The 23,889-nt window shown below is 38.2% G+C and overlaps 1 protein-coding gene across 2 annotated transcripts in view; it reads left to right on the forward strand.

Annotated features, from left to right (window-relative positions):
• Positions 1–23,889, forward strand: part of hmcn1 (hemicentin 1) — a 160,692-nt gene that overhangs the window by 30,115 nt on the left and 106,688 nt on the right. For both annotated transcript variants that reach the window (XM_049479752.1, XM_049479753.1), the window contains exons 2-10: positions 2,277–2,347; positions 9,892–10,050; positions 10,150–10,272; positions 12,852–13,023; positions 13,188–13,294; positions 19,798–19,918; positions 20,119–20,382; positions 21,890–22,034; positions 22,149–22,270. In XM_049479752.1, coding sequence (XP_049335709.1) covers positions 2,277–2,347; positions 9,892–10,050; positions 10,150–10,272; positions 12,852–13,023; positions 13,188–13,294; positions 19,798–19,918; positions 20,119–20,382; positions 21,890–22,034; positions 22,149–22,270 — 1,284 coding nt within the window. The remainder of the gene's footprint in view (positions 1–2,276; positions 2,348–9,891; positions 10,051–10,149; positions 10,273–12,851; positions 13,024–13,187; positions 13,295–19,797; positions 19,919–20,118; positions 20,383–21,889; positions 22,035–22,148; positions 22,271–23,889) is intronic.

A 23,889-nucleotide genomic window follows, 5' to 3' on the forward strand; every position in this document is an offset into this window, starting at 1 on the left:
AAATGGCTTTTTAAAAGGTAAATAAGAGTTAATAAAAGTTTTTCTAGGATTAAAAGCATGAATTCAGCTGTAACTGGAAATATCTGTGCAAAACTGTGCTGGACTGAGGTGCACAGTTTTTGACACGTGCGTTTACAAGCACGTGCCCAACCATGTGGATGGAGGCCATGCGGTTACCTCGTGTTTAACTCCTCCCCGCCCCCTCGTGCTCCCCCTCGCCCTCGCGCTCCTTAGGCAGCAGAAGCCTGTCACCTAGACAGACACAGAGACAGCACTGTGTATCTACTTCTTGTATCAAGAATCAAAACATTGCAACATGACGTGTTTGAATTAATTCCTTAAGTGACATTGCAACTTCCTGCAGTGTGTCTATTGCACATGCACACATTGTGCTAATGACGCTTAAACGATATATATATATAGTGCAGCCCTAGATACAAGTGCTCCTAATAAAGTGGTCAGTGAGTTATTTGTTACACTGAGCTAATTTGCATTTAGCAATGTCAACCACATTGGCCCTTTCCCACACAGAAGTTAGTGAGAATCACATGCACCACATTGCGACTGACCGGCCGATGACTGTTCTGTAGCCTGGCCTCTGGATAGCCTGATGAAAGGGAGCCATTGACTCCAGGTTCCTGGACGGTGAGCTCATGTCATGTCTGCAAGAATCCAGATCCTTTCTGTGGCACCTCCTAGCCTAGCACACTGACCACTGTCACTCTGTCCTTAATCTGGTTGTGAGGTTTTGAAGACCACAGAAATAACTGAGATGGACAAATCAGGTTTGAGATGTGCAACATGAAATAACATTATATATTAATAAAGTATTTCCCTCATGTTTGCATGAGTTTCTCACTTATATATACACAGTGTGGGTATATACCCATACTCACACACTTTATGGATAAAGGTGTTGGGAAAGCTGCTTGCTCCTTGTTTCTTCCTTAAAAGAGGTTGTTATGCTGTAATTGGGGTAAAAGTCCAGGGAAAGTCTTTCTACTAGATTTTAAAAGCATTGTTTTGAGGATTTGATAGCATTCAAGAGTGTTACTGAGATCAGGATGTTGGAAGATCACCATCTCAGCTCATCTGGAACTTCCCAACTCATTCTGAAGTACTTCATGAAGCACCGTTCTACACCATGCCCGGCATTAAGCCAATGGTGCCAATAGGGTTATGATTTTTTTGCTCTTTCTCTACTGGGACTACAAATGCTTTTTGCTGTGTCAGCAATGGGTGCAATTTAATAGAGCTGAATGCATTCATTAGGAGGTGTGTCCACAAACACATAAAAACTTAAATACACTTAAATACACATAAGTATATAAGTATAAATACACTGACTTGCAAACAGTCAAGGGATATCATTATGTAACTGGATGTACATGAAGTATAATGTCAAAGGATATCTGGAGAAGGACACATCTGTGTACGCTGTAAGGTGGTATCTTGTGAGTGGGGTTGAACACTGGCCAGCATGCTGGCAAGGCCATATTAATGATCATAGTTTGGGCAAGGCCTGGTAGTGGATGCTGGATGATTGGAACTTTCCCAATTTTAAAGTTGTGTGAGCATTTTATACTTCATGATCCACAGTATTGCACGTAAACCAGACAAAGAAAACAGTGGACAGTGCAGTGGATGGTAATGATTCTGAGCAGCAGTCTGACTGGAATTGTCCATGTGGACAGACAATCAACTCCCATAGCATATCCCACAGGTCAGTGCAGCAGTGCAGCAATTTAGCTTCAAAGAGACAAGATACCAAGTCCTTTCCCACAATATCTAGGTTGTCAGTGTAAAAATTAGTTTTTTACCAAATCTGGTCATTGTAAACAAGTAATTCCTGAATGAACAGAAGGATAATATATGAGAGTAAGAGTGGTCTCAAAAATGATTGTTATTCATCAACATTAAGCTCTAGCTGACCTCTGGATACAGGATTATATGTCTTGTTTGATTAATCACACTTTTGTTTTGTGTATGGATACTTAGCATTCCAATAAAGCGGTGGATTAGATGACTTGCTACAATGATAAATGAGGGATCCGGCACTTCAGAGGAAATTCTCTGTCATATCGGTTCAAGCAGTGACCTTTGAACCTGCGCATCCGCTGCTGGCGGCCAATGCAAATATTTGGCGCTCATCTGGAATTCAAACAAAAAAAAGAAACTATTTTAATCATGAGCTGTGAAGGGGTCACTGGAGTATTAACAGGCAGTCTGCATTCCTGCCACTAACAGTGCTCTGTCTTGTCTGCTTGTTTCTACAGAGATCGGCCCGGTTACCATTACAACAGATCCCAAGAAGTTCCAGAATGAGTTGAGGGAGCTGTATGTGCAGGTGAGTTCATGCACATCTTGAGATCATTGGTGTAAATAAACCCATCTGTCTGAACAGAACAAGGATGCATCATAAAAAAGTAACAGAGAGCTTACTCCTGAGTGAGTAACACCAGTAATACTTCAGTGATTCAGCAGATGTTTATTTATTTATTGTTTATTTATATATTTATTCAACAGGGACAATGCACATTGATCCACATTTCAGTTTCTTCATTAATGTAAATGTGCCAGAATTAGCTAAAAAGCTCATTTTCATCTGTAGTCCCTAGGCAGGTTGTTGTTAAAAACCAATGTCAACAGCACAATGAAACTGACTAAACCTCAGCATTCACACACAATAACAACACATACATGCAAACACAGTACCACAAACATTCCACAAAATATACATGGCTATCACTGATTACAGATTTACTTTGCTTTCAGCCATGTCTTCAATTTATATTTAGAAGTCAGGAAGTTTGTATATGTTCGTAACTCAGTTGGTCAATTCAGATGTTGCTGAATTATTGCTCTAATTGGAAAAGTCTTTAATCTTTAATTATTAACAGTTTAATTGCTGTTGTTGTCAAGTCAAGATGTTTGGCCAAGCTTGGCATTTAGTTCCGCTTCCTAACAATATTTTTCACATTGTTACATGTGAAGTTGAGCACTTCCAACAAATACCCATGTATCAAACATTTCTCCATTTTGGGAGAAATCAGTTATTCTTTTATCTTTTTTAATTAAGACATTTAAGACTTAATTAAGACTTGTATATCATTATTCATGAAGGCATGAATAATGGGGTCATACACAGGCAAACCAATATCAGAGAGCAATCCAAAATGAAGGTTGGTAAATACAAGAAAAGGGTGGACAACAGGAAAGAAAACACAGCAAAAAGAAAACACAGGCAAAGAAAAACACAGGCAAAGAGAAACGCAGTGTACGAGGATAATCCACCAGTACTCAGCACAGGTGAAGTGGAGTGAGGGGTCAGTATAGGCCAGAATCAAGCGTTAGTAATTTGGTGGTTGCCTTCTGGAGATGCCGTGTGCAGTGTCATGTGATTGTGAGTGTCAGGACCTGGTGCATCCTGGGAATCGTAGTCTGAAGACTGGGGATTGCAGGTAGAGCAGGTAGAGAGTGTTGTAGAGACAGGATCGCTTTCAGCACCAGGTGTGACAATTAGTTAAAAGGGATTCATTAACAATGCCCTTTCGGTTTGAACTTTTTGCTAATTTTAGGTTATGAATGAACTGAAAATCCTGAAACTGCTGGAGAGATTCATATGCAGTTACATGATTGTAAGCATGGTAGAATGAGTTGAAAAAAAAAAAACTAAGAGGATGCAAGGATTATTTGGTTAAAAGTTGTCGGTCAGTGCTGTTAATCAAATTAAATATGTAAGTGGCTTTCACTGTAATGGAAACTATTCAGTTGTGATGTTCACACAAACCACAAATGTCTGAACTCAGCCTCTGTGCACTATAGCTTAACAACATGACATCTCACAGTGTTAGTATATGTTATTTCAAGCTTGACCTATTTACTATTTTTTTCCCTGTAATATGAAGTCCAGCATTATCTGCTGAAAACTCATAAATTTGGCAATCTCTAAGACATATTTTCTATGTTTATTTTGAGGTCAACACTGTTGTGTGAAAATATTTGTGGCAACATCATCTTCTAATGACCCTTTTTGTGCTTCCTTGTTAAAGCTGTGAACACCATGGAGTGTTTTCTAGGTATTCTAAAGAGAAACTGCTTCACTCCTTTTATCTGTTAAACAAATAGCTTGAAATCTGCAGCGCTGTTTCCCAAAGGTCAAGCTGAGCAATGCGTTTCCGATGAAGCTTGTGTGCGTTCCACCCACGAGACGGGATCCTTGGCACAGTGGAGTGTGTACCTGGCACTGGAGTGTGTGTGTCCTCTCTGCTGGAGATAGTTGTGTTTAGTGTATCAGAGAGTTTATCTGGACTGTAGTGGAGATCATTCGCCATGAACCGTTGAGTACATGTGGCCTAAAACTACTGCTATGTCCTGAAAGAGGAGATTCAGTACCTGTGAGTAGTGTACAGTACCAAAAGTCTGAAAGTCAAAAGTTTGGACTTTCTTGTAAAACTCTCTTGTTATTTATATTGTTTAGTTTAAATGTTATAGTTGTTTAGAGTTGGTTGATATTTCAAACTGATAATAGTGTTTTTATGTATTGTATTTTGGTAGATAATACATTTAAAATACTGGTAAAATGTGCCAAGATGAAAGATCTTGTTTTTTAATTACCATGTTTTTGTACCACTTCTTTTTATTGGTCCTTGTCCAATAAAGCTCTAAGTCTGATTCTTTAGCGAAGCACAAAAACTGCAGTTTTTGCACATGTATTTATTATTAATTAATAATTTTCCTTACCTGACATTGCAAGCTCTCCAAATGTTGATTGGTTAGCAGTGGTGGTTTTGTGGTAGGAGCGCTGTGTTATTGATTACATGGTTGTGGGTTTGATAATTGCATTTGCTTAACTTTCACTGTTGAGCCCTCGAGCAAGGTCCCTAAACTCAGTATTCTCCGGCCCAATCCCATTTCACCCCTTGGCCCTACCACTTACCCCTACCACTTCTTTTCAAGTGTAACCCTTCCCCTTGGAACAGAGTTACTGCTGCAGCCCCTGCCATCTGTTGCACTATTTAAGGTGGAATTGGAAAGTTAGCTAGCTAGCTACTGAAATAAACTACTACAGAACTTTTTTATGCTTGTTATAAAAAAAATTGGCCATAAAACATTGAAACTACACATTAAACTCTGGTAAAATAGTGCTAATGTCACTTTGTGCTGCCATCTTACCAGTGATTCTCATACCCCTTCGTTTGAAGTGTGTCTCTGAAAAATCTCCGTTTGAAGGGCTAAAAATCTCTATCCCTTCCCCCTACCCCTCCAGACTAACAAGAATTGGGACACCCTTACCCCCTGGTGTGCACTCGCAAAACATAGGGGTAGGGGTAAGGGGTAGAGCCAAGGGGTAAAATGGCATTGGGGCCCCAGGGACACGTTAGCATGTTTTACTTTTACACATAATATTCTGTGTAGACACATTCATCCAATACTTTTTTTTGCATGAGGCAGCCAATCAGTACAGAAGCCATTTACATTTGTATACATATCAGTCATAAATGAGCAAAATAAATAAGAAAAGGCTTATTTAATAAAATAGGTTGGAAACCGGACAAAGACGCTGGAAGCTGGAAAGTCAGTTAAATTATTACTGTTTTTAGTACATAAAACCACACAAACGTTATACATGGACCTCAACGGAAAACAAAATAATAAAACTAAGAAGACAAATGGACACTCTTGCACACTCTTGGCGTTCTCTGCAGTAGCTTCATGAGGAGCCTCATGGGATGTTTTTCCAATGGGTTTAAGAAGGATACGCACATGTTTTAGACTTTGTTGAGTGTTTTTGAAAATAAATTCAAACCCAGACATGAATTTCCATATTCATGTTTGTCACAGAAGTTGAAACTATAAGCCTTTACATCAAAACGTCATGGAATAGGGGTCAGCCTTTAACTGGTAGTGTAATATAGCACCTTGTTTGAGAAAAAGCAGTGTGTCCTTCACATAATGCCAGGGTATCCTATTCCCAGTCAATCAGTCATTATGGTAGAGTAGAGCACAGAGGAGCAGACAGACTGATTAAGTGCGCTACTCCAAGGGCACTGGCTGGGATCTGATCTGGACGTTGTCTAGGTTGGCTGGAGTCTGCTGCAGATGTGTGTGCATGTGTGATGCATTTACCTGAGAAAGACAAGCAGCCTAACAGAGAAACTTGGATGAATGTGGCAACATTGAATGAATATGGCGACAGTCCATAAGTTTTTTTTTTTTTAAGTGTAATTTCAGCGACATTTGGAAGAGTACTTTTAGGGCATTTTCACACCTGTAGTTGGTTTCTTTGGTCCAGATCAGTTAATGAGTTTGTTTACTTGGAGTGTTTTCTCTCTCTGTTTGGTTTGGTTTCAAACATGTATAAACTTAAATGCACCAAAATGCGCACCAATAAACCAGACGAGCACATTGCCTCCTCTGATTGGTCAGAGCTGTCTGGCATGGAAGCAAGAAAGTTAAAATACTGACAAACCAGGAGTCTCCCGCATTTCGGTAGTGGCTCCCTGATGCCCGCGAGTCACATATAATCTCCCGGAATTCAGAACGAGTGGGAAAAAGAGAGAGAAAACAGAGAGGGTTCTGATTGGCCTGTTTTCTGCAAAGAGTCTGTGGGACAGCCAATCAGTTTTTAGTGTGGGCGGGCAGTGTTTTTCCCCCCTCCCGGACGGGATTTGTTCAGTGAGTGAGAGAAAGCAGATCATGGCGGAGGCAATATTAATAATTATTGTAATATGATATGAAATGTTTTTGATGTTGTGCAAATTGTGATATTGTAACTGTCAATTTTTGTCAAATAAAGGCTCCCCCCCCCCCCCCAAAAAAAGGAAAGTAGAGGCAGGGCCTTCCAAAAAGAAAAAAAAATTAAACTCATTTCACCTCTGAATACTCTAAATGTAATAAAAAAAAAAGTAAAATTAATTAATATAAAGGTAAAGTTTTGTAATCCTTTGGTGTGTGTGCAAGTTTTTTTTGTTTTTGTTTTTTTGGCTGGGGAGGGGGGGTAACCTCTTTTGCAACTTGGGATGTCTGAAAATAGCAAGATAAAAGATTGTGTTTTAGCACATATATCTTTGCAGTGTGAAGCTGCTTTAATACTAACGCTAATTACCACAACTATGAACAGACGCTGTGTCTGTTTCATGCCCGGTCTGTACTGATTTCACTACTCGCAGCCGCACAACTCTGTTTGCTACGTGTTTTTCACAGTAGTTCACAGTGTTTTTAATAGGTTGTGCAGTGCAGATGTCTGTATAGTAAATGGGGTCATGTGGCTGCAAGTGGTGCACACAGCACAGACCATGAGTGTCAACAGCATGGAGCAAAATCAATGTTTGTTTATAGCTGTGGTAATTAGCGTTATCTGGCTAATATTTCAGATTAAACTGATATAAAAGCCGTATCAACAGATTAGCTCAAATAAAAGTAGTATATTTAACAGCTGGGTCGGACTGAGAAAAGATCATGATCTCATCTCAACCGCTCCAGAGTTTGGTTGAAACCGAACTGAGACCACCTCCTATAGCAGCTCTCGGTCCGAGTTTTCGTCCGCACCCGAGTGTGCGCATTACTAAAGGTACAAACGAACCAGAGTCAATTTTAACCAGACCAAATTGTGCTGGTGTGAAATCGCCCATAAAAGCATCTTTTGTGTTAAGTTGCGGTTTTCTTAACAGTTTTCTTAACAAGCAAACAATGTCTATACTTCTTTCAGAGGCTGTATGTAATCAAAGAAAGACTCCAGTACAAATCTTCCAAAGTGCTCTGTATTATAATGAATATTTTAAAGGCTGAGGGGATGGTTGCCTCAGCACATTATTACCATGTTGTCCCATTTAACAAAATATTTCCTAATCATTAACACCTTAGTACTGCTGCTTTAATGAGTGAAACAAGAAATTACTATTAGGAATATGCAGGCCATAAAAATGCTCATGTAGAATTTAGTGGGGTGTATGAATGTATGTGTACATGTATGTATGTGTGTATGTATGTATGTGCAAGTGTGTGCAAGTGTATGAGAATGTTTGTTTCCAGATGTTTTACTGGAGCTATGGATTTAGCAGTGGGCAGAAAGAGAGAGAGCAATATGGTTTTATACATCTAGTGATTTATGTTTAATTAAATATGTTCTAGTGATTAATCACTGGGGTGCCACAACATTCAACCAGAGGTCCTCTTGAGGCCCTCTTATGACATTTATGTGTGTTCGTGTAGCGAAAACACTCATAATTCTATTTTAGATAAACAGATAAACAGATAAACTTTATCTACTACATTTTTAAAGATTCTGTCATGTTATATTATGGGTGTAGATGATAGGTTTATGATTATAAAAAGCAGGATAAAGTAGATGTTTTTAGATCACTGTGTTTTTAAGAAATATATGAGTGTTTAGAAATTTGCACTTTTTTGTGTCTGTCACATTGATGTCAGTTTTAAATGCAGTTCTGGAATAGGATTTATTAAACAGATGAAACCAAAATGTATGTACAAGAATGGGTTGAAGGATGGAGTGTGAAGAAGGAAAGGGCTCATGAACCAAATCATCTGTCAAACATGGTGGAGGCAGTGTTATGGCATATTCCAGGACAACACTTACCCTGAATTTTGAAGTATATAAAGCTATATTTCTGCACAGATTCTGTCAGATGCTGCAAAACTGATATGACTATAGATGGATTATGAGCATTGAACTCGGTTCAGCAGTTGAGCACTCACTGAGTACAAAAGTGTAGAATGTCTCAACTGAAGAGAGCTGTAGTAAAAGCCTGGCAAAACATCTTAGGGAAGGAAACTTAGAATAAGGTGATCACCAGGGGTTCTTTATGTTTTTATAGAAAGAATTTGCATTCAAATATTAAAATGTTTCTCTACTACAGTGTTGCCACTCCCATTTAGATTGCTGCTCTCAGGATTTGCAAAAATACTAGATATTTATGAGGACTGACTCCAGAGATTTTAATGAACAGTCTACCATCACATACTTCTTAAACAGGTATCTTAATTTGTAATGCACATCTTGACTGCTAAACCCTTAGTAAAGCCCTGGGCTATTTCTGAACCCTTGTGTGGTGTTCGGCTCTGTGGGACCGTTTTCATTTTTTTATCAAATGATACTAAAAAAATATTTTTTCTAAGTCAAACTCATTGGCATTGGCTCATTTTTTGTGAAAAACATATATCAAAACACATTTTCCATAATCATACACTGTACACCCCCTCCCTACACATTTATATTACATACAGTATGTTTGGCCAAGGGCTAATAAACATTGCTTCATTTGTACATTTGAAACTAAACAAATTTTCTACTCATATCTTGAGCAAAAACTAATAAAAAAAGAGTAGCACTTTTTGAAAGAAATGTAACATAAGAAAGGTACAGGGCAAATATTAACCATGTAAGCTGTTTATATTGCTTGCAATTTAGGTGAAGCAAGCATGTGTAAAGCATTTTTATATAAAATTGCTTAATTTTGCTGAATTAAATACAAGTAACAAAGTAAACGAGTAACAAAAAATATGAACACCACACAAGGGTTAATATTATTCTTGTAATTCTCCCTCTCACTCATATTGACCTTTTCACCCCTTCAACCTCCTGTATATCTGATACAGGCAGTAGATTTAGCAGATCTTTGACAGATTTCGAACCCTGTACTGCCACACAGATCTATACTCTGTATCTTCTTAATGCTGCCCTAAAGGCTGTACATATCAGTGCAGAGGAGGATGGATTCCTGTTCAATGTTTCACCCAGTGTTTTTTCCTGATGTTTGTAATGTAGTTGCCCACAGTTTATGCTCATTAGAGGGTTTGAGCTACAATGTCTATGATAAAAATAAATTGAAATGAAGTAAAGTTCAATTAAACTGAACTGAACATCCACAGGGTGGTGGAGACTGTCCAGAGATGAGCATTGGAGCAATCAAGATTGCCTTGGAGATCTCTCTGCCTGGATCCTATATTTATGTCTTCACAGACGCCCGCTCAAAAGACTACAAACTAACCCATGAAGTTCTCCAGCTCATCCAGCAGAAGCAGTCTCAGGTAGACACACCACTCTCTTCATTTTCACTGAAACATAAGGGGTGTTTGTATACCAAAGTAATATTGTGTGTGTGTGTGTGTGTGTGTATGTGTGTAAAGGTGGTGTTTGTGTTGACTGGGGACTGTGATGACAGATCACATATCGGATACAAGGTATATGAGGAAATAGCATCCACCAGCTCAGGACAGGTCTTCCATCTGGACAAGAAACAGGTCAACGAGGTGAGAACAAAAGAACTCTTATTCTTCTTTCTATTTGTTATTTGTTGATGTCTTTGTATAAATTTGTGTACATACATATTTTTACATTTTCTCTTTTTTCACTTTTTACTTTATTTTTATATACAGTTCACTCAAAAAGTATAGAAAGAGTGAGGCCAATCCCTTTACTTCCGCTGTAGGCTGAAAACTCTCTGCTCACTTAAAAATGGGTGGGTTCAGCTATTTCCAAAACTGTGTATCAGATCTAGATATGAATACCTGAAAACAAAAGCTGAAATTTTGATATTTTATCTCACACTCATCTTTTAGTGTCAAACCCAGTGTTTGCAATCTTCAGCAGAAATGGGAAAATGGATTGGCCTCACTGTTCCAGTACTTTTGGAGGGGACTATGTATACACTGTCGGTCCCCAGAAAGCTTTTGCGGCACACATTCACTGTGGCATTGTTTCAATAAGCTTCTGCAGTGTCACAAGATTTATTTTAATCTAGTGTTGCATTAATGTTTCACCAAGATTATGAAGCATTGATGATGGAAGAGTCTGATGCTGCACAAAGATTCTCAATGAGGTTAAGATCTGGACTCTGTGGTGAACTCAATCCATGTGTGAAAATGATGATCTCATCCTCCCTGAATCACTCTTTCACAATTCTGGCATTATCATCTTGGAATATGGCCGTGTCATCAGGGAAGAAAAAATCCATTGATGGAATAACCTGGTCTATATTCAGTATATTCAGGTAGTCAGCTGACCTCATTATTTCAGCACATACTGTTGCTGAACCTAGACCTGCAGACCAACTGCAGCAACTCCAGATAATTTACTTACTTAAATCCAGGTGGGGACTTTTTTTGACCAGGCAGTGTATTTATATTATACATGTTTTTTCTTTTTTTCTTTCTTTCTTTCTTTCTTTCTTTCTTCTTTTTTGTTTGGCTGCTGGAGTAATATATTCATGCACATACACACAAACACTTCCAGACATATACAATCATCATCTCAATAAGTATTATTACTTAGAAGCAACTGTTGGATTGCAATTCTATTCAGAAATAACATAAAGATTAAATAATTGGACATTTAGACTGACATGGGCAACACTTGGATTTATTCGGAAATACTTGGTAACACAAGTAATGCTAAAATTATGTTAAATGTCTTGATGTGAAATTGTAGAGGTTTGAACATTGAATAAACATTGTTTTTGGAGTGTTAACTCAAAACCATGTAGGGCTACTGGATGCAGGACCCTTTCTGACAAAATACTACAACAGTACGCTGTTATAAACAGGACAGTGCTTGTCTGCATGCTTTTGCTAAACCTAAGAGCTTGGGTTAACCATGGCCAGCAACATTGCCAGACCTTTCCCCTTATTAAAAACATGTGGGATGCTACTGGCCACACTATCAATACTCCACTCCTACTGCAAAATATGTGTAAATTTATATTCAAGCTTTTTGAAGCTTTTTTAAAACACGCCTGAGACGTATGACACATTGTATTACACATGGGCTAAACACTAACTTCTGTATGTTTGGCTTAATTAATATTGCCCTTTTATTGTCCCTTTATCTTCATTCCATGTAGCTTTACAATCTGACTCTTCTGGGTGCAGCTTTTTAATTTTTTTAAGATGACTATTTTAATTTACTCGTGTTCACAAATATATTAGACATATTAATATGTCTAATATATTTGTGCACATAAGGACAGAATCGATTAATGCTTGTCATTCGCTGTATGATGAACACATTAGTGGAAGTCAGAAGTCTGAGGCATGATTGCCATAAAAGTGCCAAGTGAAACTGATTCATATCTGTTTTCAGAAGTAAAAGAATGATTTCTGCTGTCGCTTTGCTTCAGCCATGCTGATGTATGTAGCATGAGTCTGGTGAGATGACTTGGCCCTGCTGTGGGCTCCAGTCTCCCACGGGTAATGTAAATATGAATATCAAGCGCAGCCCTGCTTCATCTAAACCCTGGAGAATGTGGCCACAGGTCCAAGCTCCTATTTCACTCTTCAGCTTTCATGAAAACATGGCTTTTAGAATATTTTCATCTTTCATGTGGGCCAGGAGACTTCATATCAATCATCATACATGCTTAGGCATGCTTAGATCCAGCATTTTGATGTCTGAACCAAATCCAACTTGGAATGTTCAGCAGACATAAAAGAGAATGAGTTTTTATTTGGATGTAGAACTCTGAGAAGTTTCATAGCCAACATCTGACCAACTTTCAGGTTTTTGTTTGGATGCTCCTCTGTGCATTTTGCCTAGTAACAAAATGGGCTTATCATTGTGCTTATTACCTAGCGGCCAAACCACACAAAAGTGCAGGTGTAAAGAAACCCAAGACACATCTATTATAAAAACAATTCCGATCATTCAAACCAATTACAAGCAAAATGTATATGCTTTTGACTCACAGTGTTTGTTCAAGCCAGACTTTTATATTGTGACACTGGTAGGACTTATCTTATGTTTCTTTATCTGTATCTGTCTTATCTATCTCTATCAAATTTCGTCTTATTTTGTGTATGGCTAATTTTTGAGTCCTTTTTCTTTTTTTGCACAGGTCCTGAAATGGGTGGAGGAAGCAGTACAGTCCTCTAAAGTCCATCTGCTGTCCACTGACCACTACAATCCAACTAGCAACACATGGCAGATCCCATTTGACCCCAGCCTGAAGGAAGTGACAGTTGCCTTGAGTGGACCAGCCCCAGGCATTGAGATACGCAACCCCCAAGGTACAGAGAACTTTAGATAGAAATTCCTAAACATATATCAGAACAAATCAGATGTACACAACAAAAATATTTACTTACTCCAGATGTGGCCAATCAGCTTCAGAGCTACAGAATCCAGTGCAAATCAGTCCAAACCAGTGGAACCATTTAACATCTGTTTGCAGGGAAGCTGATTGGGACTAAAGATGGGCTGACAGAGCTTCTTCACATTCCCAACTCTGCCAAAGTCTTTAACCTGAAAGATCCCGCACCAGGCATGTGGTCCATAAAGGTAAGCAGGGATCGGGTTCCTCCTCTAAAATGCCTGCATAAAAACAGACTTTCATTTGCATAAAGAAACTTTTCCAGATCAGCTTCAACAGAATCAATATCCTACTTTTTCTATTCAACCAACAGTAATTAAAGCTGTACTTTTTACTATTTACTTGTGCATCACATTTTCTGACCTAATCCTAGAAATAAACAGGCCGATTTTAGGTACTGTGCCTATTGGAATGATACATGTGAAAAAGATCTGTTCTGATTGGCTGGCCTGTAGTGTACCTGATTTAACCCACAATAGTTCAAACCCAGTTTTGAATATTGATGTAAAATTCAAAATTAAATGAATTAAATTAATTGAGCTGCTCAGTTATGCTATTTTTTTATTATTGGAATAAAGAGTGCACAAAACTTCTGTATTAAAATCCATATGTAACATAAATGGCACAACAATTTAATAACTTATTTTTAAACAGTTTTTATGGTGTCAGATGTAGTTACAGTACATGGAACGAACATTAAACATTTTAGTAAAGCATTTGAATTGTTAAAATTATTGGAACAGACCTTTAGAAGCAAAAATATGAAGAATACTGTTATCTCCTGCACTAACTCAGCTTACGTGACCTAACTTACAACTTACATTCTGTAAATAATGATCACACCTTCACACACTGTCCTGTGATGCACACAGGATGTTCAGAATATGTCGCTTAGGGATTGCATGAGTTAAAAGGCTGGGTTTAACTGAAATTATGAAGATGTTTGAAAATCAGTTGGATTTTGTGACATCAGAAGATCCGATTGGGCTGTTTCAGTAAATAGGTTTCCAAATATGGACTGCATTGATTGTGGAGTAAACTGTTAAACCACAGTCTTCTATTTTATGTAACTGTATTTAGGATGTGTCAAAAGTGAAAACTTTCAACCTTAGAAACCATTTAATTTCTTTATTTCTCTGCGGTTAGGTATTTATAAGTATGTAAAGCATGGATGTTCTGCAAGATAATAAATGAAAGAGTTATTGCTGTAAGCCTGAATGGCCTCCTGAAATGAAAACAGTCTCTACTGGCAGAGTTTGGACTTCAATATCAGCTATGAACCCATGGCCAAGGCTAAGACATGTTTAGGACAATGCTCTGTTGGCATTAGATCCCTGCAAGTCCAGGTTCCAGTTAAAGGAAATGGCAGACATTTTTCCCTGACTGATTTACGCTTCTTATGAATCCACGGTGGTCTGGAGCCCCCTGAAGACCCCTTCCTTTTGTTCTGAGCAACTCTGTTTAAAGTGCTGAGTGATTTATGTACCAAGTTATAGAAAGACAGACCACATAATTCTCTCTCACCACCTGAAGTCTTTTCCCAGTGTGATATGTGGTTATCATGGTTTTAACCCTAAATGTTCTCTCCTTCCTTCACTCAGTCACTAAAATTCACACAATTGACAAAAGGAAGGGGTTTTGTCAATTGTGTGAATTTTAGTGACTGAGTGCATCGTTTTGTGTTTTTTTTCCTGTAGCTATGTCAACCGGTCTCCAGACGGTACCCTTGCGTATCATTCTGCACTCATTCTTTCTCAATCCTCTAGACTCTCTCCCATGACTTCATCTACTCATTCTTTTCAGTTCTCTTTTTTTTCCCCCATTTTTTCTTTGTATACATTTTGCACTGTGGGATAAAGTAGATCATCTCTTGACAGAAACTTATATAGCCTTTATGGGAACACATGATCCATAAAGCTAACAAAGCTAGTTAGCCAATTATCAAAAGGCCAGATGACCTATTCTTAGTTTTAAAGTCATCACAAACAATGATACTGAGGTCTGGACTCTTGGGTGACCAGTCTAGTAGTTTCATCAGACTGATTGGTAAATAATCGGTCTCACAATGTTGGGTCGTATTTTCACAGTGGAAGGCTGGACAGAGATTAAAGCTTTTATACTGGAAGTGTTTTGGTGGGTCTAGACAAGGGTGGATCTAAACTCTTGATCTAGAGCCTACCTGAAAATGAACCCATTCCAAACCATTATAAGGACACTTTTTAATATCTATTCTACTTATTTACAGTCCCTTTTAACTAAAAAGGAAATAAATAAAAGGTGGCCTTAGACTATTAAAAGAGAACTCTGGTGTAAAATGGACTTTTTATGACCTCATGTTTTACTACACACTTTTTGGTTTAGTAAAACATGATAAAAAAATACTTACCTCCGTTCTCCCACAGCATTTCCGAGATCCAGAAATTGTAACAGTTTGTCCAAACACCCTTCAGACTGGTTGACACGGGGCATAATTTGCCCCAAGAAATTGCCTTTTCCACCATTATCCAGCTCAAAGTAGCTCCACACCTCCTAGAGCCCGGAAAGCCCTGACATTTAAAACGAGACATTAATAACTTAAAAGAACCTTATTAAAAAACACTGTTTACATAATGCCCATAATGCTAGCTTCAGCTCCGAGTGCTGCCATCACTGAACTGATTATAACATAGACACATATATACATAGACTCTGCATAGCGTAGCAGCTGGCACCAGGAGGCAGGAGGCAAATTATGCCCCGTGTCACCCAGTCTGAAGGGTGTTTGCACAAACTGTTAAAATTTCGGGATCTCCGAACACTGTGGGAGAACGGAGGTGTGCTATTCATCAAAGTTAAGTACTTTTATTATGTTTTACTATCATGTTTTACATAATGATGTCCATAAACTGGATCCAAAATTCTCCTAGATTAAGAGAAACTTTGTAAGTACAGGCACAGGGCTGTTTTGGGCTGGATTAGTGAATGTTTGGACAATGTTTTGGCTTACACACTGCTTCCAGTAATGGGGTTTGACATTGTTAGCACAGGGTAAACTCTGAGGGCTCAGCGGGTGGTCATCTGATCCTCATTTAATCTGCTGTTAATTGGGTGTTGGTGACCCCTGGAAGGTAAAGGACACCTACCCCCCATCCCCCACCTCACATCTCCTCAATACCTCATCAGTGCAAGGAGCTACTGAAAAACTTTTCTTAGATGCCTTTTGCTGTGTATCTCTCTGTAGCCAATGTTTTATGCTTTTATGTCCACCCCCACATCTCCGACCCTCTCCCCCGTCCTCCTCTCCTACACCTCCCTGAGGAACCCCTCTGAAGCGCTGACCTGGGCGATGAGAGCTTCTTGGCTTCATACTGCACTGTTTTTACGGCCCGTGATAATAGTTTAGGAAGGTTGTAATTTCGAAAGTATGCAAGCGGCCCTTAGGAGCGGTTGCCATGGTTGCGAGCAGTGCGTCAGGGTCTTGGAGCAAAGGGCTGAAGCCATCACCCAGAGCTCCCGAGCCTTCAGCGCTGATCCAGTCATAAAACAGATGGGGAGATGGGGAGATCGGGAGAACGCTGCGGGACCGGGTCTTTAATGACTCAAATAACTTACTGTTCCTGCCAGGATGGAGTAGAAAGAAAGTGTTTCAGGATATGTACAGAATGACAATGTCCTGATGCCTAAAATACTAGACAAAAAACATCTCTGACTATCCTTATTGTCCTGCCTCTCCAAATGTGGACAGAGTTCATAGTCTTCATGTCTTTCCTTATGGTTGAGTTTTGGCTGCTGCTTGCTACATAATGTGTGTGGTCGTGTTTATAAAGTTCCAGAAAGGGTTTTCAACACTGCTGGATTTTTATATATGATCTTACTAACAGCCAAAATCAGCATGTTTAATGAGCCAAATCATATTATTGAGCAGTGTGCCTGTTTCAATGCCAATATGGACAGAACACCTCAGGATCATAGTCACAGATTTTAGTAAAAAGTGTGTTTGGCAACAAAAAAACACACTATAAAAAAATCGTGAAAAACTAGTCAGTGTGATATTTATTGTAACAATAACATCCAACTGCAGTCAAATGCAACATTTTTTAAAATAAGGATAAAAATATATTTCCACATTCCCACGTTTTATTCTAATTGGCTAAGCCACATTTGCACTTACTTATTTTGCCAAGGACTTAGTTTTAAATTAAGAAGCTTAACCACTGGCACAAGATCGAGCCCAATGGCGATTGTTTGCCGCTCAATATGCCACATAGGCAAAGGAGGTTCTACTACTACTACTTAGTTTTAAAACTTAAGTAATCTCAGTGGTGGTTGTGATATTTGTACTGATGCTTAAACCCAACACATCAAAAGTAGTATTTTAATTACAAATCTGTTTGTTAATTGAACGGATGAGGAGGCGGACGTAAACGCAGATGTATTTATAAAATAAACAAACTAATAAACTAGCAAACAAACATGATAAACAAAAGCTACACTGAAAACAAACACGTTTAGGGAAACACAGAACAAGAATAAACAATACTAGGATAACTAAACTATGAAAACTAGACAAGGACAACAAAACTCAAGAAGACTAAACTAGAAAACAGGAACCTAACAACAAGCAGCATGAGACATGTCACAAACCTAACAAGACCACGGACAGCAGACAAAAGACTAGAGAAGGAAGACTTGAAAGGGGCTTAAATACATGAGGAGGGAACAGGAAACTGGAAACACCTGAGGATCTGTAACGAGGGGGCGGGGTTAAAAATAACTGGTGACAGGGTGGGGCTAGGGCGGAGACAGGACTAAAACACAACAGGAGCACATGGCTGGAAACACATGACAGGAAAACAGAGGGCAGGAGCACATGGGACCAAAAGAGGGAAAAACACAAGACAGACATGGGCTAAGGTGTGAAAGTTAATCAGCTAATCAGCTTAATAGGTGCATAAACATCTAGCCTTGCCCCTTTAAGTATGTTGTAAAACTTAAAACTCTATTTCACATCTTTTGCTGTTGCCCTTGAGTTCTTTTTTATGTTTAATGATTACTCCTAGTAAGCATCAAAAGTCCTGAATTTCCTTCATATATACCAGGGGTATTCAACTAGAATTCACTATGGTCCAGTTAGAGAAAATTTTGCCAGGCCAAGGTCCGGACCGTCGCTATTTTTAACTTTTAGTGTTATGATTCAGTATTATATACTGTATTATATACAGTATTATATACTGTATACTGAAAGACAAAACAAAATACACATACTAGTATATTTCAACAATATGTATTGTTTTAAAATTTAAATAAATTACATTATGAACCTATCATTAAATAAATGAACTTATCGAGTCTATTAATGTGAATCTGTATGTTAGCTTTGTTTCAAAATGCTTTATTTATTCTATTTAATTTTATTTATATTAGATTTGCGCCTGCCTGTCATGATTATTACATGAATGACAAATCATACAATGTGTGGAGAAATGTTTGTTGAACTTGACCAAAATATCAGCTTTTTTAAAAAAAACAGCAGTTTTATTTTATTTAATATTATTACTGTATCAGACTTTATTATGTAGTGTGTAAAACTAATGTGGGAAGTTGCCAATGCTTTTTGTCCCGTGGGGGTTGCCTTAGTTTTGAGGTAGGGTTGTTTTGGGATTAAAGAGAGCGCGTCTGCGAGCGAGGGAGGGAGGGTTTTTTTTCTTGCTGAGTTCTGATCAGGTGGAGTAAAGTGGAATATTTTGCACTGTTGTCTCGGTTGTTTCTTTTTAATTCCTCCAAGTAACACCGCTAGGTTACATTACTGTTAATATGTTTTTATTAAGGTAGTATTTTTATTTATTTTTCTGGTGCGCACCATCTGTATTAGCTTTTCTCGCTTTATTCTCCGACTTCTCACCGCCTGTCTCAATGCCCGCGTGGCTCCGCGCGGCTCCTCGCGCTCGCATCTGCACAGCAGATGAGGGCGTTTGGTGATTTTACAGCACATGCGATTGGTCTGTGTGCTTACTGCGCTGCACGTAAACCATAAAGACAATAAACGTTCCGCCGCTTTAAATGAATACGGTCAGAATTAAATCCTTCTCTCTAGTTTCGGTTTGGGTCCGGATCGGACAACGTCTGGGTCCGGACACGGACCGCGGTCCGCCAGTTGGTGACCTCTGAATATACAGTATGTTTAACTATGGGTTGTATGACACTCAGAGCATTAACCGATGCTTTTGTAGACATTTTCAGCTTCACAATTCTATCCTCTAAATTCTTCTGCAAAGCACCTGTAAAATCCATATTTCCAGTATTATCTCCAAAATTGATTCATATTTTGCAAATTAACTATGGAAAAGAGTTGATTTTCATTAATTTAGTTAGTTTAGGTGTGTTTGTCCAATCAGGCCACATATTTATGCTAAAAAGCCAGGCAATTCCAAAAGGTTATTTTTTTTTGCAACTGTAGTTGTCAGTAGTGGAGCTAGAAAACATCAGTATTCGCTAATGTAAAATTTTAATTATGCAATTATACATGTTTCCAACACTTATTTGAATATTTTTGCACTATTTTTCTTATTTTGTAATATCAGTAAATGATACTGCCACATGTTGTCGTTTACATGTTATAAATTATTAATACTTCATCTTCTGCTTAAAAAACTTCAGCTGCGCGTCATTCTCTGTGAAATTTGCTGATTTTGTTTTTCTATGTTGACTTTAGGCAATCAGTGAGGGTCGACACTCGGTCCGCATCACAGGACTAAGTACCATTGATTTCCGAGCCGGATTTTCCAGGAAACACACCCTGGATTTCAAAATGACTTCCAGCAGACCAGTGCAAGGTCCGTTGCTGTCTGTGACCCACTAAGATTTCATTATTTTCTCATCTTATGTAATGCTGAATAAACAGGAACTGAGATGGGTTGTTTATGTCTGAACCTCATGTCTGGACGACTGAGACTGAAACTGAAAATTATGATGATTGATTACTCATATTTTGATTAAACTTTCTGTCCTCTATCTCTCACAAACACACACACAGGCATCCCCACCTTCATCGTGCTCAACACTACAGGGCTGTCCCGTCCTGCACGTGCTGATCGGCTGGAGCTCCTGAGCATCACAGGAGGGGTGATGAAGACTTTACCTATTCGCTATTATCCTGAGCGTTTGCCCTACAGCATCTGGAACATCACTGAATTTGTGCCACCCAATGAAGCTTTCTTCCTGAGAGTGACGGGTTATGACCGCGATGGCTACCTCTTCCAGAGGGTCTCCAGTGTCTCATTTTCCAGTATTGTTCCAGGTAAGACCCAATTAAATTACTTTATATGTCATTTCATGTAATGATCACTTCAGTATTGTGGTGTAGATAATGTGTAATTAATAAACCTGTAAAATTGGCCTGCGACCTTGTGCCTAAGACCGCAGCACAGTAGTTTTACAATATTACATGTTATAGCATGAACCTCAAGTGTATTATTGTGATTATCACAGTTCCATTATTGCTGTTTATTGAAAGATTTTGAGTTAAAGAGGAAAAAAAATATGATCTGTTTGGTTATAAAACACAGCAAGTTAAAATAGTTCCATTGCTGCTCTGTTTGTAGTTGCTCTGTTTGGCTTGTAAGCGCTGCATCGTTGCTAGGTTACCTGTATGTGGTGGAGTAATACATGGAGAGCGTCGGTTACAGTGCATTACCAGCTGATAACAGCACTCATAAAACACTTCTTAGCCAATCACATTGCAGGGTCAGAACTAAATGTGGTAATATAGATTATAATAAATTACACATCCCACCGGTCAAGACCATTAGCACCCACTGCACTGTCTATGTGACATTATGGATCTTGGAATGTTAACATAACTTTAAAAATGCAATGTCTCATTTATTGTGCACCATCTATCATGCCTTGTTCAAACTCATAATTCATGTTGCCTTTACGTGAGCATGCTGACCTGTGTTTAGCCTCACTCACAAGTACTCACATACTGATATCCTATGACTACGCAATTTTAATAGTAAAATCCCCCCAAAAAAGGCATATTAATATATTTTTTCTTTTTTTTTTACATTTATTAATAAAACCTTTTGATTGGATTTAAAAATCACAAACTGTTGACCAAAATATAAATCATATTTTTTGTGTTCTGTGAACAGTACATTATTGAATGATTAATATTGTAATGTACTAATGTTACTGCACTATTGTTTCATATTTTTATTATTTGTTAAAGAAGAACATGATAAAAAGTACTTACCTTTGTTAAAGACCCACCTTTGTTTTCCCGCAGCTTTCCAAGATTCTTGGTCCAGTAGAATTTTTTGCCCAGCACTCTTTAGAACGGGCACTTTGGGGCATATTTTGCCCCTGATAAATTGCTTTTTCCACCGTTATCCAGGCTCAAAGTAACCCCACACCTCATGGTTAGAATCTGGAGAGCTCTAACATTTAAAACTAGCCATTAATAACTTAAAAAGTGCACAAGAAGCTTATCAAAAACACTGTTTACAACCTGTAGTGTATCCTAAACTCTGGGTGCCTCCATCTTAAAATAAAGTAATGATCAGTACAGTGATAGAGTCAGATTTACATCAGAGTTCTCCTTTAAGTATTTTGAGTTTTCTGCCTAGAGGTTTGTTCTCTTGTGTGAAACCTGATTCATTCTGGATATTTATACTTTACGATGGTATGCAGTTTTTAAGGTCAGTTTAGAAACTTACTGTAAGATCTTCTTACTTCTAAATTGCTCAAGTAACCCTTGTCTGCTTATGATGCTGGATGTTTATTGTTTTTCCATTTGCCATCAGGTGCCCCCAAAGTCATCATGCCCTCCACCACCCCGGGTTACTACCTGCAGAAGGGTGGCCTCAGCTGCTATGTTGACAGTTTGATTCCCTACACCGTTCGTTTCGCCCGGGAGGGAGAACGGCTTGGTGTGGACCAGCTCTTCAGGTGCTTCACACTGACAATTTATGCAGTAATTATTAATCTAAATGTTTAGCTTTAAGATGTAATCATACCCATACATAACTTTTACTCAATTTTGCTGCTTCATTTTGATAACAGTGAGTCATCAAATGCATCATGGGAGATTACTGAGGTGTCTCTAAAAGATGAGGGTTTCTATGACTGTGTTGCCATCAGCAGTGCTGGAACTGGCCGGGCTCGTACATTCCTGGACGTCTCTGGTAAGAAACCAACAGGCAAAATATGATTTTTTCAACATTGTGTTTATCAGGAATGTTCTTATAAATATATACATGCATTGGTTTGAAACAAAAAATCTCTAACCATAACAGATGAAATAAAAAAAATGCTTCAATTCACAATCACCTAAATCTCAAATAAGCGAAAGCGTTAGTGATCTCATAGCTCTGGGAAGTGACTGGTGTTTTAAACGCTGTGAAATGGTGGGTAATAGTTCACATGTGTGCACTTTCAGAGGCCAAAAGGTTAACTATGACATAGCTATTTGGCTGTTATGCTTCACTGTCTATGTGCCCTCTCCCTCTTTGAATTTGTAATGGTTTCCTGTAGAATTCTCCCAGCCTATATATTTGGTGAAACATGCAGAATTTTAGGGGAAAATCTGGTGATGGCATGCGCTTCATGAAGCAATCCCGTGCAGCAACAGCAGGGTCGCATTCCTCAGATGAAATTGTCTGTAAAGTATGACTCAGGTTTACTTCATGCTCAGTGTAATGGATAAACACACATGTGGAGCGAACAAGGTTTTGAGTGCGTTTCAGTCCTTCAGTCTCACTTTATACTTGGTACAAGATATGCCAAAGATGGTGAATAATAATAGTTTAGTGTGGAGAGTGAAAGCTTTTAATTAGAGATTAAATGGTCAGATACCTGTTTTAAAAATATGTTTCCAAAGCTAGATGTCTCTTAGGCAGTATTAGCTAGATGTCTCTTAGGCAATTTGGTATATCTGGAATTAATCCAGATTTATTTTTTTGTCTCTACACTCAGAAAACACATTAAAAAGTAGATGTTTATTATTTGGACAAAACGAGAAACAACAGCCTAATCAATTCCAGAAGGAAGGAAATGTGACTGTTTAAAAAGAATGGCAAAGATTATTTGGTGACGCCTGTCTCGTCTATCACAGCAAATCATGCACATCTGAGATCAGTTTGAAAATAGGCTTTATTTACTGTCGTTTCAACAATTTTAAGAGCTGCAGCAGTTCCTTTAGAGGATAACCACACAGTAAATTCAATTGTAGTGTTGATTTAACACTAGCAGTGTTGATTTAACTGTGTAGATAACTGCAGTAGATGTATCTCACACATCTGGTTTAAAGTTGATCAGATGTCACATGATCAGACATGTCTTTTAAAGACCTGGCAGAAGATATTCACATTCCTTAAACATATTTAGTAGTATATGATCAGACATCTTTTTAAAACCTGTTACAGTTGGTGGACAGACTGCTCTTTACACATTCTCATACACACTGAAAAAAAAGATTTACCTAAAAAAACTTTTGCAACTTTCTGCGTTTGCTTTTTTAAAGTAAATTTAATTTCATGTAAATTTAAGTAACTTCAACTCGGTTTCAAGACTTAAATAGAGTAAATAAGTGAACCGAACTTCAAGTCTTGAAACCGAGTTGAAGTTATTTAAATTTATCTAAAATTAAATTTACTTAAAAAAAGCAAATGCAGAAAGTTGCAAAACTTTTGTAAAGTAAATTTTATGCATCATTTTTTAATTGCAGTATCCACTGGTGCTTACTCTTTTTAGATCAATAGATTTGCAGAAGTTTTTCATTTAGCTTATTTTATTTTAGTAATCA

The sequence above is a fragment of the Astyanax mexicanus genome, chromosome 1 (genome assembly GCF_023375975.1).
Source record: "Astyanax mexicanus isolate ESR-SI-001 chromosome 1, AstMex3_surface, whole genome shotgun sequence".
Classification (NCBI taxonomy): domain Eukaryota; kingdom Metazoa; phylum Chordata; class Actinopteri; order Characiformes; family Acestrorhamphidae; genus Astyanax; species Astyanax mexicanus.